At 56.8% G+C, this 14,629-nt stretch overlaps 2 protein-coding genes and 1 long non-coding RNA gene across 7 annotated transcripts in view; 2 read left to right on the top strand and 1 right to left on the bottom strand.

The window, feature by feature from the left end:
• The window catches only part of LOC105480493 (calcium voltage-gated channel auxiliary subunit alpha2delta 2), a 140,697-nt gene extending 134,135 nt beyond the window's left edge, over positions 1 to 6,562 (top strand). For 2 of the 4 annotated variants that reach the window (XM_011739465.3, XM_071091755.1), the window contains 15 exons: positions 1,104 to 1,201; positions 1,431 to 1,521; positions 1,629 to 1,691; positions 1,870 to 1,973; positions 2,256 to 2,354; positions 2,446 to 2,534; positions 2,735 to 2,785; positions 3,038 to 3,109; positions 3,213 to 3,365; positions 3,514 to 3,566; positions 3,687 to 3,742; positions 3,893 to 4,019; positions 4,167 to 4,276; positions 4,398 to 4,480; positions 4,562 to 6,562. In XM_011739465.3, coding sequence (XP_011737767.1) covers positions 1,104 to 1,201; positions 1,431 to 1,521; positions 1,629 to 1,691; positions 1,870 to 1,973; positions 2,256 to 2,354; positions 2,446 to 2,534; positions 2,735 to 2,785; positions 3,038 to 3,109; positions 3,213 to 3,365; positions 3,514 to 3,566; positions 3,687 to 3,742; positions 3,893 to 4,019; positions 4,167 to 4,276; positions 4,398 to 4,480; positions 4,562 to 4,702 — 1,390 coding nt within the window. In that variant the 3' untranslated portion in view covers positions 4,703 to 6,562. The remainder of the gene's footprint in view (positions 1 to 1,103; positions 1,202 to 1,430; positions 1,522 to 1,628; positions 1,692 to 1,869; positions 1,974 to 2,255; positions 2,355 to 2,445; positions 2,535 to 2,734; positions 2,786 to 3,037; positions 3,110 to 3,212; positions 3,366 to 3,513; positions 3,567 to 3,686; positions 3,743 to 3,892; positions 4,020 to 4,166; positions 4,277 to 4,397; positions 4,481 to 4,561) is intronic. The other 2 variants (XM_011739462.3, XM_011739463.3) reach the window with 1 other exon arrangement.
• On the bottom strand, positions 1,402 to 4,661 carry LOC105480492 (uncharacterized). 2 transcript variants are annotated; one of them, XR_011620058.1, is made up of 5 exons: positions 4,570 to 4,661; positions 3,436 to 4,257; positions 2,605 to 3,079; positions 1,846 to 1,930; positions 1,402 to 1,537 (listed from the first exon to the last, which is right to left on the bottom strand). It is a non-coding gene; the product is annotated as an uncharacterized lncRNA (long non-coding RNA). The 2 variants fall into 2 exon arrangements; XR_986482.3 differs by lacking the exon at positions 4,570 to 4,661 and having other exon boundaries at positions 3,045 to 3,079; positions 3,436 to 3,895.
• Positions 6,563 to 10,260: 3,698 nt separating the features above from the next.
• Positions 10,261 to 14,568, top strand: LOC105480491 (transmembrane protein 115). Its single transcript, XM_011739461.3, has 2 exons — positions 10,261 to 11,111; positions 13,773 to 14,568. The coding sequence occupies exons 1-2, from the start codon at positions 10,261 to 10,263 to the stop codon at positions 13,975 to 13,977; spliced, it is 1,056 nt and encodes a 351-aa protein (XP_011737763.1). The 3' UTR covers positions 13,978 to 14,568.
• Positions 14,569 to 14,629: the final 61 nt, after the last annotated feature.

The following is a 14,629-nucleotide window of genomic DNA, read 5'->3' as shown; positions in this document are numbered from 1 at the left end:
CATGTTCAAAAACCCCACAGTTAGTGCCATATAGGACAATGAAGCGGTCCCTGGTGGCAGAGGTATGAATGAGGGGTCGGGCAAGAGAGAGAGCTCCACCTATCAGAGTAGAAGGATTGCTCCCAAGACTTCCTAGGCAGCAAGCCCAAGCAGACCCCCCTCACGCCCCACAGCCCCATGTTCTCTGGACCCAGAGCCTGAACGCAGTGAGGGTCTTGAGGGGAGGGGCATTCCAGGCAGAGGGAACAGCCAGTCCGAGGACCCACATGTTCCCACTGACTTCCTGACACCCTCTGTGCTATGATGAAAAAAGCGAGTATCAGAGAGCATGAGTGAGTTACCTAAAGGCACATAGCCAGGAAGAGGCAGGGTGGGGTCTTAGGCTGACAAAAAGCCAGTGTTTGTACCCGGGTCCCACCTGGTGCCCATGGGAATGCTCTAGGGCATACAGGTGGATGAGCTGGCCGCCAGGCATTTCCTGGGGCTTCCCAGGTGCACTATCTGGGTCCAGCTACACCAGAGAGATGGGAGGCTCTGTAGAGCCATGCCCAGGAGAAAGAAGCTGCCTGAATAGAGGAAGTAGACCCTCCTTTTTTTTTTTTTTTTTTTTTTTTGAGACGGAGTCTTGCTCTGTCGCCCAGACTGGAGTGCAGTGGCCGATCTCGGCTCACTGCAAGCTCCGCCTCCCAGGTTCACGCCATTCTCCTGCCTCAGCCTCCCGAGTAGCTGGGACTACAGGCGCCCGCCACCTCGCCCCGCTAGTTTTTTGTATTTTTTTAGTAGAGACAAGGTTTCACCGTGTTAGCCAGGCTGGTCTCAATCTCCTGACCTCATGATCCACCCGTCTTGGCCTCCCAAAGTGGTGGGATTATAGACTTGAGCCACCGCGCCCAGCCGACCCTCATTCTTGTGTCAGCTCTGCCCCATCTCAGATCCCAGCAGCCTGTCAGGCATGTAGCAGCTGCAGCCAGGAAGAACCCACGTGCCCCTCCCTGAGGCCTGGGCTTCTCAGTGAATGGCCAGGTGGGCCTGTTGGGAAGCCTTGACCCCATTGCCCTGTCCAGCCCCGTAAGCCCACTCTTCTTGCCCCTCCCCACCCCTAGAGAGTACTGCAAGGACCTGAATGCTTCAGACAACAACACCGAGTTCCTGAAAAACTTTATTGAGCTCATGGAGAAAGTGACTCCAGACTCCAAGCAGTGTGAGTGTCTGGCAGAGCAGGTGGCTCTGGGCAGTGCCCAGGCAGCATGGGGCCAGCCCAGAGGAACCCAGAGGCCGGGGAGGTGTGGAAATAAGCAGGCACAAGCTAAGGGCTGGGCCTGGGCCAGGTCATGGAGGAGGCTCCTGGTGGAGCCTTGAGGGTGGGGGCGAGAGTGGACAGGGAGCTGCAAGAAGACACCCCCACCCCCAGCCCTCCCCTCCTGTTCCAGGCAACAACTTTCTTCTGCACAACCTGATCTTGGACACGGGCATCACGCAGCAGCTGGTAGAGCGTGTGTGGAGGGACCAGGATCTCAACACGTAGGCATCACCCAGCCTGTGGGGGCAGAAGGCTGGGATGGGCCTGGAGGCCCTGGCCCTGCCCAGCAGAAGGCAGGCCTGTGACCCCACCCTCCTGCCACCCCCAGGTACAGCCTACTGGCCGTGTTCGCTGCCACAGACGGTGGCATCACCCGAGTCTTCCCCAACAAGTAAGTGACCTATCCCACTACCCAAACCCTGCCCCTGCCAGGGAACCTGCATCTGTTCTACCCAGAGGCCTCCTTGCACCTGTGGAGACCACACAGGTCCTGGTGTGGAGGCCTCCTTGCACCTGTGGTCCCCGACAAGCGACCCCTTACCTACCAATCTGCCTCTTGGGTGCTCCAGGGCAGCTGAGGACTGGACAGAGAACCCTGAGCCCTTCAATGCCAGCTTCTACCGCCGCAGCCTGGATAACCACGGTTATGTCTTCAAGCCCCCACACCAGGATGGTGAGTGTCCCCCCAGTGTGCCCAGTAGCAGGCAGGGAGCCTCAGCTTCCCTATCTGCTCAGAGAACTGGGCTCTGCTCTCTGAGGCCCCTCTGCAACACAAGGCTGCCTGAGGGCAGGGCAGACGTGAGGAGAGGGATAGACTGTGCCAAACACTGTCCTGAGTGCTGGGTGCTTGGGCTGGAGTCATCCCTGGATTGGACTCCTGGGTTTGTAGGGCCCAGCATAGAGTGGTCAGTGTGGCTGCCAGACCCCACTCCTGACTTCCCCACCCAACCCCCAGCCCTGTTGAGGCCTCTGGAGCTGGAGAATGACACCGTGGGCATCCTCGTCAGCACAGCTGTGGAGCTCAGCCTAGGCAGGCGCACACTGAGGCCAGCAGGTGAATGCTTGGGACAGAGGCGGGGAAACAGGCAATGGACAGGGTACTGCCTGGGCAGGTAGCACTGATGGTCCCTTGCTCTCCCCCAAAGTGGTGGGCGTCAAGCTGGACCTAGAAGCTTGGGCTGAGAAGTTCAAGGTGCTAGCCAGCAACCGTACCCACCAAGACCAGCCTCAGCAGGTATTTGGGCAGGGGCGGGAGCAGTAACCCAGCAGTGCCCTTCCTGGAGTCCCCTGGAACTCCTACCAACCCTCCGCTCTGGCTCCAACACCTACACGGAGGCAGGGGCAGCTGCAGATGGCCTGGGGAACAGGATGTATGACAGGTGATGGGAGGGAGGAAAACTGGTGGGTGGCTTACGGTCCTCACTCTCTGCCTAGCAGTGCGGCCCCAACAGCCACTGTGAGATGGACTGCGAGGTTAACAATGAGGTGTGTATGCCCCGAACCTACCCTGGACCCTAGCTTATCCCACTTTCAGACTTCCTAGTCCCAGCTGCGACTCCCAGCACATCCCTTGGCCTGTGGGTCTCAACATCCCCACCCTGACTTCACAGCCTTTCCAGGACTGGGGGAGTGATGCCCCCAACTCTGAACCACTGGACTGCCTGGGGTGGAAGGTCTGGGGCGGAAGGTCTGGGGCCCAGCCCCTGTCCATTTTCCTCCCCATTCCCTACCTCTTAGGACTTACTCTGTGTCCTCATTGATGATGGAGGATTCCTGGTGCTGTCCAACCAGAACCATCAGTGGGACCAGGTGAGGATCAGGAACAGAGTGGAAGAAGAGAGTAGGGATTTGAGCCTTCTAGGGGTGTAGCACTGCCAGCCCTGTGACCATGGCTTTCTCCTGGCATTCTCAGGTGGGCAGGTTCTTCAGTGAGGTGGATGCCAACCTGATGCTGGCACTCTACAATAACTCCTTCTACACCCGCAAGGAGTCATATGACTATCAGGCAGCCTGTGCCCCTCAGCCCCCTGGCAACCTGGGTGCTGCACCCCGGGGTGTCTTTGTGGTGAGTCCCCAGAGATGCCTGGACTGGAGATGGGGGGGACTGGGAGACCTGCCCACAGATGACCCCCTACCTCTGACATTTGATAGAGCTGGGGGTGACCTAGGGCGAGGGGCAGCAGTGGCAGTCCACGACCCTCTCTCCACTGCAGCCCACCGTTGCAGACTTCCTTAACCTGGCCTGGTGGACCTCTGCTGCCGCCTGGTGAGTCCTGAGCGGGAGGTGGGTAGAGAAGTGCTCCCTGGTCAGTAGGGCTCAGAAGAGAAGTAGGGCACGGCATCGTTCTCTGCTGACCACCTGCACTCGCCTCTCCGTGCCCTGCAGGTCCCTGTTCCAGCAGCTTCTCTACGGCCTCATCTACCACAGTTGGTTCCAAGCAGGTAGGTAGGGCTTTGGAGGCGCCTCCTCAAGTCCGGGTTCCCAGTCTGAGCAAAGACGACTCCAAGGGGACGGTGGGGCCTACGACTGAGGGAGGACGGAGACCTTGCCCGGGTCTGTGGGCGGAGCTGAGGCGCTCTGGGCCCTCGCAGACCCCGCGGAGGCCGAGGGGAGCCCCGAGACGCGCGAGAGCAGCTGCGTCATGAAACAGACCCAGTACTACTTCGGCTCGGTAAACGCCTCCTACAACGCCATCATCGACTGCGGAAACTGCTCTAGGTGCGGCAGTGGGGCGGGACCAGAGGCCAGGGGCGGAGCCTGTGAATGGGGCGAGACGCTCGGGAGGATGGAAGGAGCGGGGTCGCAGTACGGGGGCGGGTCAGTGGCGGGGCAAGCTCGACGCCCGACTTTCCGGGCTGCCCGCAGGCTGTTTCACGCGCAGAGACTGACCAACACCAACCTTCTCTTCGTGGTGGCCGAGAAGCCGCTGTGCAGCCAGTGCGAGGCTGGCCGGCTGCTGCAGAAGGAGACGCACTGTATCCTGCCCCCGCCCTCCCCGCCGCCCTCCCCACCGCCCTCTCCGCCGCCCTCTCCCCTTATGCCCCGCGCGCCCTCTCCCTGCCGCCGCCGCCTCCTTGACTCCCCACCCATGCCCAGCGGACGGCCCGGAGCAGTGTGAGCTAGTGCAGAGACCGCGATACCGGAGAGGCCCGCACATCTGCTTCGACTACAACGCGACGGTGAGGAGAGGGGGCGGTGGACCCGAAGTCCCTCGGCCTTGCGCGCGCCCAGGCCGACCAGCTCCTTGTCTCTCCCCGCAGGAAGATACCTCAGACTGTGGCCGCGGGGCCTCCTTCCCGCCGTCGCTGGGCGTCCTGGTCTCCCTGCAGCTGCTGCTCCTCCTGGGCCTGCCGCCCCGGCCGCAGCCTCAAGTCCTCGTCCACGCCTCTCGCCGCCTCTGAGCGCCCCGCCCCCCCCACGCCACCTGACCTCTTCGCCTTTCCCACCCTCCTGCCCTACACTCCCCACCTTAGGGCCTAATCCCTCCCTCACTGAAGGACCTGAGCTGGCCAGGCCCTGAGAGTCTGGTCTGCGCCTTGGGATGGGGAGTCCCAAAGCGGGATGCCGCAGGTCTTTGGCACCCAAATCACGTCTCACCTCTGAACTGTTCAAGTGTCCCCAGACCCTTCTTCCTTGCTGGGCTACCCCCCAGTGGGATGGGACAGGGAGGCCACACGCACTGGTGCCAAAACCAGGCCTCTGCTGCTGCCCTGCCTAGAGGCTCATGTGCGGGGGGACCCTGCCTCAGCTGGACTCCTGACCCGGCCTCTCTGCCCCACCCAAGCCCAAACTTGGTTTCTGTGAGAATAGTGGAGGAAGGTGAGATGGCCAGTTTGAAGCCTGTGCCTCCCAGCTTAAATCCTAGCAGGAGAGAGGCTCTGGGGCAGCCCCCATGGGCTCCTCCCCCTTTCAGGCCTACAGCCACATCCCCAAACCCACTGGGTGTCAGGATAGTCAGTGATACCAGTTTAGACACTACCCCATAAACACCTGGAACCTTGAGGATGGAAACTGGACTCAGACATACCCCACTGGGCACACGCACAAACACACACTATGGGGTGGGGTGGGGCTTACAAAGCCTTACACAGGGCGAGGGGTTGGTGGGAGGGTTGGCACCTGCACACTCCATCTCCTGCTTACCACCTGCCTCTAATCTGAGCTGCAGCCTGGCTGGTCCTCCCATCTCTAAAGCTGAATGTCAAACAGTGCCAAATGCTGGGGCAGGGGGTGAAGAATCCTCTGTCCCACCCCTAACCACCAGTGTCCTCCAAGTGTCCCTCACCTCTCCAGGTGCGCATTGTAACCATTTCTCACTAGTGTCAGGCCCTCAGTGGGACCACATGCCACTGCCTGCACCTTTCGGCAGAGGAACCCCCACCAGACATCACCCTTTGCCTTAGCAGGGGTGACTTGGTCTCTCCTGGCTGGGCCATCCTTCCCCCAATCTGGCCCTTACACACTCAGGCCAGTGCCCACTCCCTATCTCCCTCCCACTTCCACAAAGACGCTCCCTGCTCATAGGAGGCCAAACTGCCCCTCCCCTGCTGAACATACACACACACACACACACGCTCTGTGCACACACAGAGGTGGGGCCTGGGCACAGCTCTTCACACCATTCATTCTGGTCATTTCCCCCAAAGGCATCCCAGCCTGGGGGCCAGTGGGGAACTGAGGGCAAGGGGATGTAGTGATGGGGCTCAGATGGACTGGGAGGAGGGGGGAGGGTGATGCATTAATTAATGGCTTCGTTAATTAATGTCATGTTGCTTGTCGCTTTCTCAGTGTGTGTGTATGGTCCATGCCCACTGCCGGTGCCAGGGTGGGTGTCCATGTGCACCCGGCCTGGATGCCAGCTGTGTCCTTCAGGGGCGTGCGTGTAACTGTAGTGTAGTCAGGTGCTCAATGGAGAATATAAAAATAAACATATACAGAAAAATATATATTTTAAGTTTAAAAAACAGAAAAACAGACAAAACAATCCCCATCAGGTAGCTGTCTAACCCCCAGCTGGGTCTAATCCTTCTCATTACCCACCCGACCTGGCTGCCCCTCACCTTGGGTTGGGGGACTAGGGGGCCATTTCCTTTTCTCTGCCCTTTTTATGTTGTTCTATTTTGTACAGACAAGTCGGAAAAACAACAGCGACAAAAAAGAAACTTTGTAAAATACCGTGTGTGTGATTCCTTGTAAAATATTTTCAAATGGTTTATTACAGAAGATCAGTTATTAAATAATGTTCATATTTTCACTTCAAATGGTTCCCATCCACTGTATCAGCCTGGGGGTGAGGACTGGGTAGCTATGAAGACAGTTGGCCAAGACCTCAGAGTCTCACTTAGTGCTCTGCTGGGGGTCAAGACCATGGTAGCCCAGGTCCCTGGCAACCACAGGGCATGATACTTGCTTCCACCAGTTAACAGGTGCCAGGCCCTTGACATACTTTGTCTCATATCATCTCAAAAAGCTGTCTTTTAAGGACAAGCCAAACAGGCTGGGTGCGGTGGCTCACGCCTGTAATCCTGGCACTTTGGGAGGCCGAGGCGGGCAGATCACTTGAGGTCAGGTTTTCGAGACCAGCCTGGCCAACATGGTGAAACCCTGTCTCTACTAAAAATACAAAAAAATTAGCCAGGCATGGTGTAATCCCAGCTACTTGGGAGGCTGAGGCAGGATAATTGCTTGACCCCAAGAGGCGGAGGTTGCAGTGAGCCAAGATTGTGCCACTGCACCCCAGCCTGGGCAACAGAGCAAGACTGTCTCAGAGAAAAAAAAAAAAAAAGCAAAACAAACACCCTCCCAGAGCCTGAAAGCCAGGACCCTGGAGGGAAGAAGACAGATTAGAGATGCTGGTTTAGTGGGGAGGTGAATCTGGCAGTCTGGTCAGACCACCAGGGCCTGACAGGTCCTCTGCCTAGAGCTATGAGTGAGCACCCGGCCAGTGTCCCTACCGAGCGCTGGAGGACCCAGTCCTGTTATTCCAAGAAGCCATGACCACAAGCGCAGCAACGGCTCCCTCCTGGCCCAGAGGAGCTTGAGGCCGCAGCTGCTTAAAATGGAGCCATAGGCCAAACTTCGTTTTTGTGAATCTGCTCAAGCTTAGGCCCAAATTCATCTTCACCCTGGTCAGTGTGACCCTCGCAATCTTCTCATGTGGAGAGAATTATAACCTGTTACCACCAGAACACGTGTCCCTGCCTTCCCACCGCAGTGCTCTCTCTCCTCCCAACACTCTGCTCACTCTTTACTCACCCGGCTGAGTCCTCACCACAATCTCTGGGGTGGGTACTAGTGTATCCCTATACCACAGAGGAGCAAACTAAGATGAGAAAGCCTTTCCCCCCAGGTGAGAAGGCTAAAAACCAGCAAAGATTTTAGAGAGGAGTTGGCCACCAGGGGTTGGGGGGCTTGGATGCTAAATAGATGAAGGGGCTTCCAGCCCTCAGCCAAGATGGGGACTTTTTTCTCACTCCTCTGCAGGGGTCTGCTGCAGAGCAATGTCTAATCCACAACCCCCAAGACAGCTCCCATGGCCTGCAACAGCCCCTGCAATCTTGGATAGGGTGGTCGGATAAAATACAGAACACCCAATTTTGAATTTCAGATCATGAACGAGTTTTTAGTATGGATGTGTTTCAACTATTGTGTGGGACATACCTATACTGAAAAACTGGGGGCTGGGCACAGTGGTTAATGCCTGTAATCCCAACACTTTGGGAGGCTGATGCAGCAGGATCGCTTGAGCTCACAAGACCAGTCTGGGTAAGATGGCCACCCCACCCCTGCCCATGTCTCTACAAAATAAAAAATTTTGAAAAATTAGCTGGGCACAGTAGTGTGTGCTTGTAGTCCCAGCTAATCAGGAGGCTGAGGCTGGAGGATCCCTTCAGTCCAGGAGTTTGAGGTGGCAGTGAGCTATGATTGTGCCACTGCACTCCAGCCTGGGACAAAGCTAGACCCTGTCTCAAAAAAAAAAAGGGGGGGGAGGGGACATGATTATACTCAAAGATTATTCATTGTTTATCTGGAATTCAAATTTGACTGAGCATCCTGTATTTTGATTTGCTAAAACTGGCAACCTTACCCTGATGTGGCAACCAGTGGGTACCCAGACCCCAGAAAAAAAAGCATCAGCACCCTTTGTAACCCGTAGGCCATGCACACTTCGGCACACACTGAAATCAGTGGCTGAAAGGAACGGATTCTGTGCTTTATAAAAGTACTTTGTCAAAAATTGTTTTAATTATATGTACAGCTTTTTGTTTTGAGACAAAGTTTCACTCTTGTTGCCCAGGCTGGAGTGCAATGGCACGATCTCGGCTCACCACAACCTCCGCCTCTCCGGTTCAAGTGATTCTCCTGCCTCAGCTTCCCGAGTAGCTGGGATTACAGGCATGTGCCACCATGCCTGGCTAATTTTGTATTTTTAGTAGAGACGGGGTTTATCCATGTTGGTCAGGCTGGTCTCGAACTCCCGACCTCAGGTGATCTGCCCGCCTTGGCCTCCCAAAGTGCTGGGATTACAGGCATGAGCCACCATGTCCAGCCTATATGTACAGTTTTTTTTTTAAGTAACTCAATATACAAAAAAAAAAAAAAAAAAGACACGGAACACAACCACTGTCAGAAGCCACTGTGGCGTGAAGTGGGGCCAGAACACTTCTGGCCCAGGCTTGTGGAGAGACCTCTCTTCCTCCGCAGTGATCAGAAGTCTCTAGTGGGGAGGAGGGTCACTGAGGGCAGCCCAGCCTCGTCAGTGTGCGGGAGGGAGTCCTAGGTTCGTGCTCCAGGCCCACCTCACTTGGAAAAAAGGCAACGTGAAATAACAAAAAATGTTTCCAAGTGGGAGAAACCAAACAAAGGCAACATGGGCAACACTCGCTGAGTACCCAGGGTGGACTGGCATTTTACACCCCTTTCCACTTATTAGGACAGGAAGATCATGTCATCATCTATATTTTACGGTCCATGAAACTGAGTTTCAAAAAGGTTCAGGAACTTAACCAATGCCACACAGCCGCCAAGGCAGAGCAAGGGTTCCAGCCTGGGTCAGGTGCCATTCAACAGACCACGGAGGTTCTGTTTCTCACACAGTGACACACACCCACACGCCAGCAGACAAGGACACACTCGCTCAGAGGTACATGCACAAATAGAGCTACTCTTCCCAGGGAATTCAGCAAGTGTGGGCGCTAGAGCTGTGTTGCTTCCCGAACCCCCACCGCCGCTTTCAGGGGTTAGAGATGCTAATTCATCCCTTCCCACCTCCTGAGAACCGACGGAAACTGTCCCTGAGAACTACAAGTCCTAGCACAGTCCCCTCTCACCACGACGGGACCGATCCGTGCGCATGGCCTCCTGGGACTTGTAGTTCTAGCCAGAACCCTGTTCCACTCTTCCCCGGCTGCAACCAAGGACTCCGTATCCCAGCATGCAGAGGAGCCGGAACACAGGCGCTTAGAGAACAGTCCGCTGCCGCCGGGGGCGCGCAGGCGCAGCACCCCTGTTTGTCGGCCCCCCGAGAAAGAGGTACGGTCGAAGCCAGGAGCCAGGCCCAGCGGGAGCTGACCAGGCTTGACTCGGGTACGGAACTAGGCATCAGCCCCCTTGCGAACCGAAGGGCCTCGGAGTGGATGGAGGAGGCCCAGCCCTGAGATCAACGCCAGCCAGGCTAGCCTGGCACGGGGCCTACAGGGTGGGCAGGCGGGCGTGCCGAAGCCGTCCAGGGCCTTCCCTCAGGTCCCGGGCGAGGGACCTACACTGCGGCCCGGCGACAAGGCCCGACTCGGCCCCTCGGGACCAGAGCCCCACCCGATCGGAAGCGGATCCTTTACCAGGGCCATAGGCCAGTGACTAGGCCGGGCCTGGGCCTCCCATCGGGGCCGGACTGGGACGAGGCCCCGGGGAGGCCCCTGGCCTACCAGACCCTTTCCTCAGGTCTACAGCCGCCGGGAAGATGCAACGTGCCCTGCCAGGCGCCCGCCAGCACTTGGGGGCCATCCTGGCCAGCGCCAGCGTGGTGGTGAAGGCTCTGTGTGCAGCGGTACTATTCCTCTACCTGCTCTCCTTCGCCGTGGACACAGGCTGCCTGGCGGTCACCCCGGGCTACCTCTTTCCCCCCAACTTCTGGATCTGGACCCTGGCCACCCATGGGCTGATGGAGCAGCATGTGTGGGACGTGGCCATCAGCCTGACCACGGTGGTGGTGGCTGGGCGTTTGCTGGAGCCCCTCTGGGGGGCCTTGGAGCTGCTCATCTTCTTCTCAGTGGTGAATGTGTCTGTAGGGCTGCTGGGGGCCTTCGCCTACCTCCTCACCTACATGGCTTCCTTCAACCTGGTCTACTTGTTCACTGTCCGTATCCACGGCGCCTTGGGCTTCCTAGGTGGTGTCCTGGTGGCACTCAAGCAAACCATGGGGGACTGTGTGGTCCTGCGAGTGCCCCAGGTGCGCGTCAGTGTGATGCCCATGCTGCTGCTGGCACTGCTGCTCCTGCTGCGGCTCGCCACACTGCTCCAGAGCCCAGCACTGGCTTCCTATGGCTTCGGATTGCTCTCCAGTTGGGTGTATCTTCGCTTCTACCAGCGCCACAGCCGGGGCCGAGGGGACATGGCTGACCATTTTGCTTTCGCCACTTTCTTCCCTGAGATCCTGCAGCCTGTGGTGGGGTTGCTGGCGAACTTGGTGCACGGCCTTCTGGTGAAGGTAAAGATATGCCAGAAGACGGTGAAGCGCTACGATGTGGGTGCCCCATCCTCCATCACCATCAGCCTGCCAGGCACAGACCCTCAAGACGCGGAGCGGAGAAGGTACTGTGAAATTTTCCAAAATCTTGTCAAGCTAGGAGCATACTGGTCGAGTCACATACCATCTGTTGAGGTGTTTGCCGTACATAGGTGGAGACCTACAGTCAGGTGTTGGGGCAGATCTGGAAAAATAAAATCAGTCTTTGGCCTTGAGGAACTCAGCAGTTAGGTGTCTGGGGTCCACGAGGCACTTTCCTCACCACTGTGGCCACCTAATAAGTCTCAAGAAATGCAGTTTCCTTTGGTGCTGTGAATGCCCAGTGGAGGTACACAGAACCCTGGCCTTGCCTCAGAATCTCAGAATCCTAGACATTGGGCCTGGGAGCCAGAAGCAACCTGCTGGTACTTTCCCTGTGAGGAAGGGAAAGGGAAGGAGGCCTGGGGTCCTCGAAAGGTGATCTGGGCCACTCCAGTTTCCAAATGCTATATCCTCTTCCTGGGCTTTAACTCAGATGCTGTGCTTCTCTGCCACTTATTTATCGAGAGGGAAGCTTGGGGTATTGCCACATTTACCTCCGTCTCCAGCAGGCATGTGTCACCAAAACCAGACACAGGCTACATGACCCACTGAGGGAGCCTGCTGACTACACCAGGGAGTGGCGATGACCCTTTCATTATCTATAAACCAAGCCATCCACAGCATCAGGAGTCCCAGCTGAATTCTTCACTAAATGCACTTTGGCCAGGGCAGGAGGGGTCTTTTTAAATTCAGCTCTCTCTCTCTCCCCCAGATCTGTGGAGCCAGCAAAGTGGTCCCAGCTTTCACAAGATCCACAGCTCCATTTCCAACATTATTATTGAGTGTTTTGAGGCAATTACTTCAGTAGTAAAATCTGGGGCGGGCTTTGTCCTTTGCATTGCCAAGGCTCCTGCTTTTGCTTACCTGTGAATGGGGTCGTGGCAGAAAGCTCTATGAATTTAGCTGCAGTTATCCCTGTATTTACTCTCCACTGGGCTGTGGAATTGAGTGTGGGACACATTCCTTTCTTGAAGGAGTTCCAGCTGGGGAAGGGCCACAGATCACTATGGGCCCAAGGTGTGGTAGGTGTTGAAAAGTATATACAGCATGCTGTAGAGCATAATTCTGGGCTCTAGAGCTTGGGTCTTTATAGGTGATAAGCCTTAAGGACAGAAGTCTGTCTTAACCTTAGCTGGTATTAAAGTTGGGGCCAGGAGAGCTGGGCCTGGTAGGAATTGAACTGTCCCCCAGAGCTATTCAGGTGGCGCCAGGCCAGTGGGGACCCCTCCTCCACAGAGAGGTGTTGGATTATTAGGGTTCGCTGGACATTCAAAAACCTCTGCCCAGGCCCAAGAAAATGGATGGGGGGGAAGCAGGTTGGTGGGGAGGAAGGGAGGGTCAAGAGGCGGGTTCTTGGCATAGCCTTATGGTTGTTAGCTTACATGGGGGTGGGGATTATTCCTCCAGCCACTTTGACGTCTGACTGCATGGCCACGCCCTACTCCAAAGGGCTACCAGGAGAGGGAGGCAGGGTTTCCTGTCTCTCTGGTCCTTGTGAGGAAGTGACTAGTGTGACACTCGCTCTCTGCCTTGGCAGGCTTTAGATGGAACTGGCAAGGGCATCACCAGGATGGGAGCCTGGGTAGCAGCAGGGAAGGACTGTCCTGTCTATGCCAACTTGTCACATGTGAGATTGACGGGCAGGGTGGAAGTGTGATAGGGCTTTCTACACCCGTGTCCTTGTTGCCTCCCTTGTCATGTTCCCTGGCATGGTGTAGATTTTGGTTCTCAGCTGGAACCTGAAAGGCTACACGAGCTGTCCCCACATTGGTGGCACAGAGAGGCTGAGGCATAGGAGTCCACAGTGGTCACTGTTGAAACGGTTCCCTGGCAGCTGCGGCACTCCACCTTCTGGTCAGCCAGGGTCCCAAGCACATGTGTAAACCTTCTTCTGTTGGACTTTCCCACCTGCCCTCAAAGTGGGGCCCCTAAGGATACACCCTGTGGAAGCAGTAGGCTCTGGCCTGTGCCTACCCATGTGGGCTGTTTCTCCTTCTCCTCTTGCAAGGGCTCCTCAAAGTCCCTGCTCTAACAAGGGCCTTGGTGGCTTTGGGGGTTCTTCTGAGAGGGAGAATATTAGCATCAGTTAGGATGGGTAGACTTACCCAGGTTGGCCCTGCTTCCTGGGCTGAGCGCCAAGGGAGGTGTTGAGTTCCAGCCTTCCCCATTGACCCTTGGCAGGAGGGTCAAGATACCCCTAACCAGGAGACGGGGAGAATTAATAACCCTTCCCTTGGATGTGATGCCCGCACCCAGGCAGAAACTCCTGGAAACTCCAAAACTTGCCGTTCCACCCATCTGCCCTAGGGCACTAGTTCCACCCACCCTTAGATACCTCCCTCAGAACCATTCCTGGTGGCTGGCCTGGTGGGCAGTCTGACAGATACCCAGCTGACCTTCTCACCCTGGAGGTGCCTCAGCTATGGAGGGAAGACTCTTAGAGCCTTTGGGTTATCATTCTGATGGCAGAGTGGGTCCTAAACCAATCTCTGGGGAGTCCCAGGCTCTGCATGGTGAAGGGGAAACATGGGATTCTGGGGGAGGAGTCTAGGTGGTACGGTGAGGAGTCAGCCTGCTGCAGAAGGGCAGAGAGCATGACCCAACGCCAAACCCAGAGTGACCTGTCCTCTCTCCTCTGGCCCCAGGCAACTGGCCCTGAAGGCACTCAATGAGCGGCTGAAGAGAGTGGAGGACCAGTCCGTCTGGCCCAGCATGGATGATGATGAAGAGGAGTCTGGGGCCAAGGTAGACAGCCCCCTGCCCTCAGACAAAGCTCCTACACCCCCAGGGAAGGGGGCTGCCCCAGAATCCAGTCTAATTACCTTCGAGGCAGCTCCCTCGACGCTGTAACTCCAGACCACCTTGAGTGTGGCACCTCCCCTCCTGAGCCCCCCTTGACATCCTCTCAGCTACTCCAGGGCACCTGACTGCTCTGAGGAGAGGGAAGAAGGCCTGCTGGGGCTTTCCATGGCCTTCTGCTGTTTCTCGCCAACACTACCCAGGACTCTTGCTACCTGGTTCCAACTCCAGACAACCACTATGCCAGGCCTGGAGCCTCTGAGGCATCGGCCAGTCCAGGTCCTCATCTGAGGTAAGAATGTACATCAGCTGGCAGCCCCAAGCAAGTGGCTGCAGGGACACTGATGCCACAGCTCCTGGGCCGGCCCTCACATCTGACACTGGTTGCCGAGAGCCCTGAGCCAAGGCAAGGATTTGCCAAAAATGTTCTGGGGGCCCAGCAAATGCAGGAGCCGACCTGGGGCTGCACATCCCTGCCCATCCACAGAAAGACTGTTCCTGTCAGGATTTGTTTCCCTCTGCTGTGGCCGTGACTGCTTCTGGACCAGAACAGCTTCGGCTCCCAGGTATTTTCTACAGGACCACTTTGAGTGGGCAGCCAAGCCCAGGCTCGCAGTATCAATAAAGCAGTTCTCTGACGAATGACTCCTGGGCTCTTGTCAGGCCACCTTGTGCAGCCCCTTCATCACGTTCAACTGCAAAG

This window comes from Macaca nemestrina, chromosome 2, assembly GCF_043159975.1.
Source record: "Macaca nemestrina isolate mMacNem1 chromosome 2, mMacNem.hap1, whole genome shotgun sequence".
NCBI lineage: Eukaryota > Metazoa > Chordata > Mammalia > Primates > Cercopithecidae > Macaca > Macaca nemestrina.
The sequence above is the reverse complement of the archived record's forward strand: the minus strand, read 5'-3'. Positions and strand labels throughout refer to the sequence as shown.

Excerpts from the sequence above, each read along its gene's own strand:
- LOC105480491 (XM_011739461.3), top strand. The coding sequence starts at position 10,261 with ATGCAACGTGCCCTGCCAGGCGCCCGCCAGCACTTGGGGGCCATCCTG. Across the intron at positions 11,112-13,772 it reads CAAGACGCGGAGCGGAGAAG|GCAACTGGCCCTGAAGGCAC; the intron begins GTACTGTGAAAT and ends CTCTGGCCCCAG.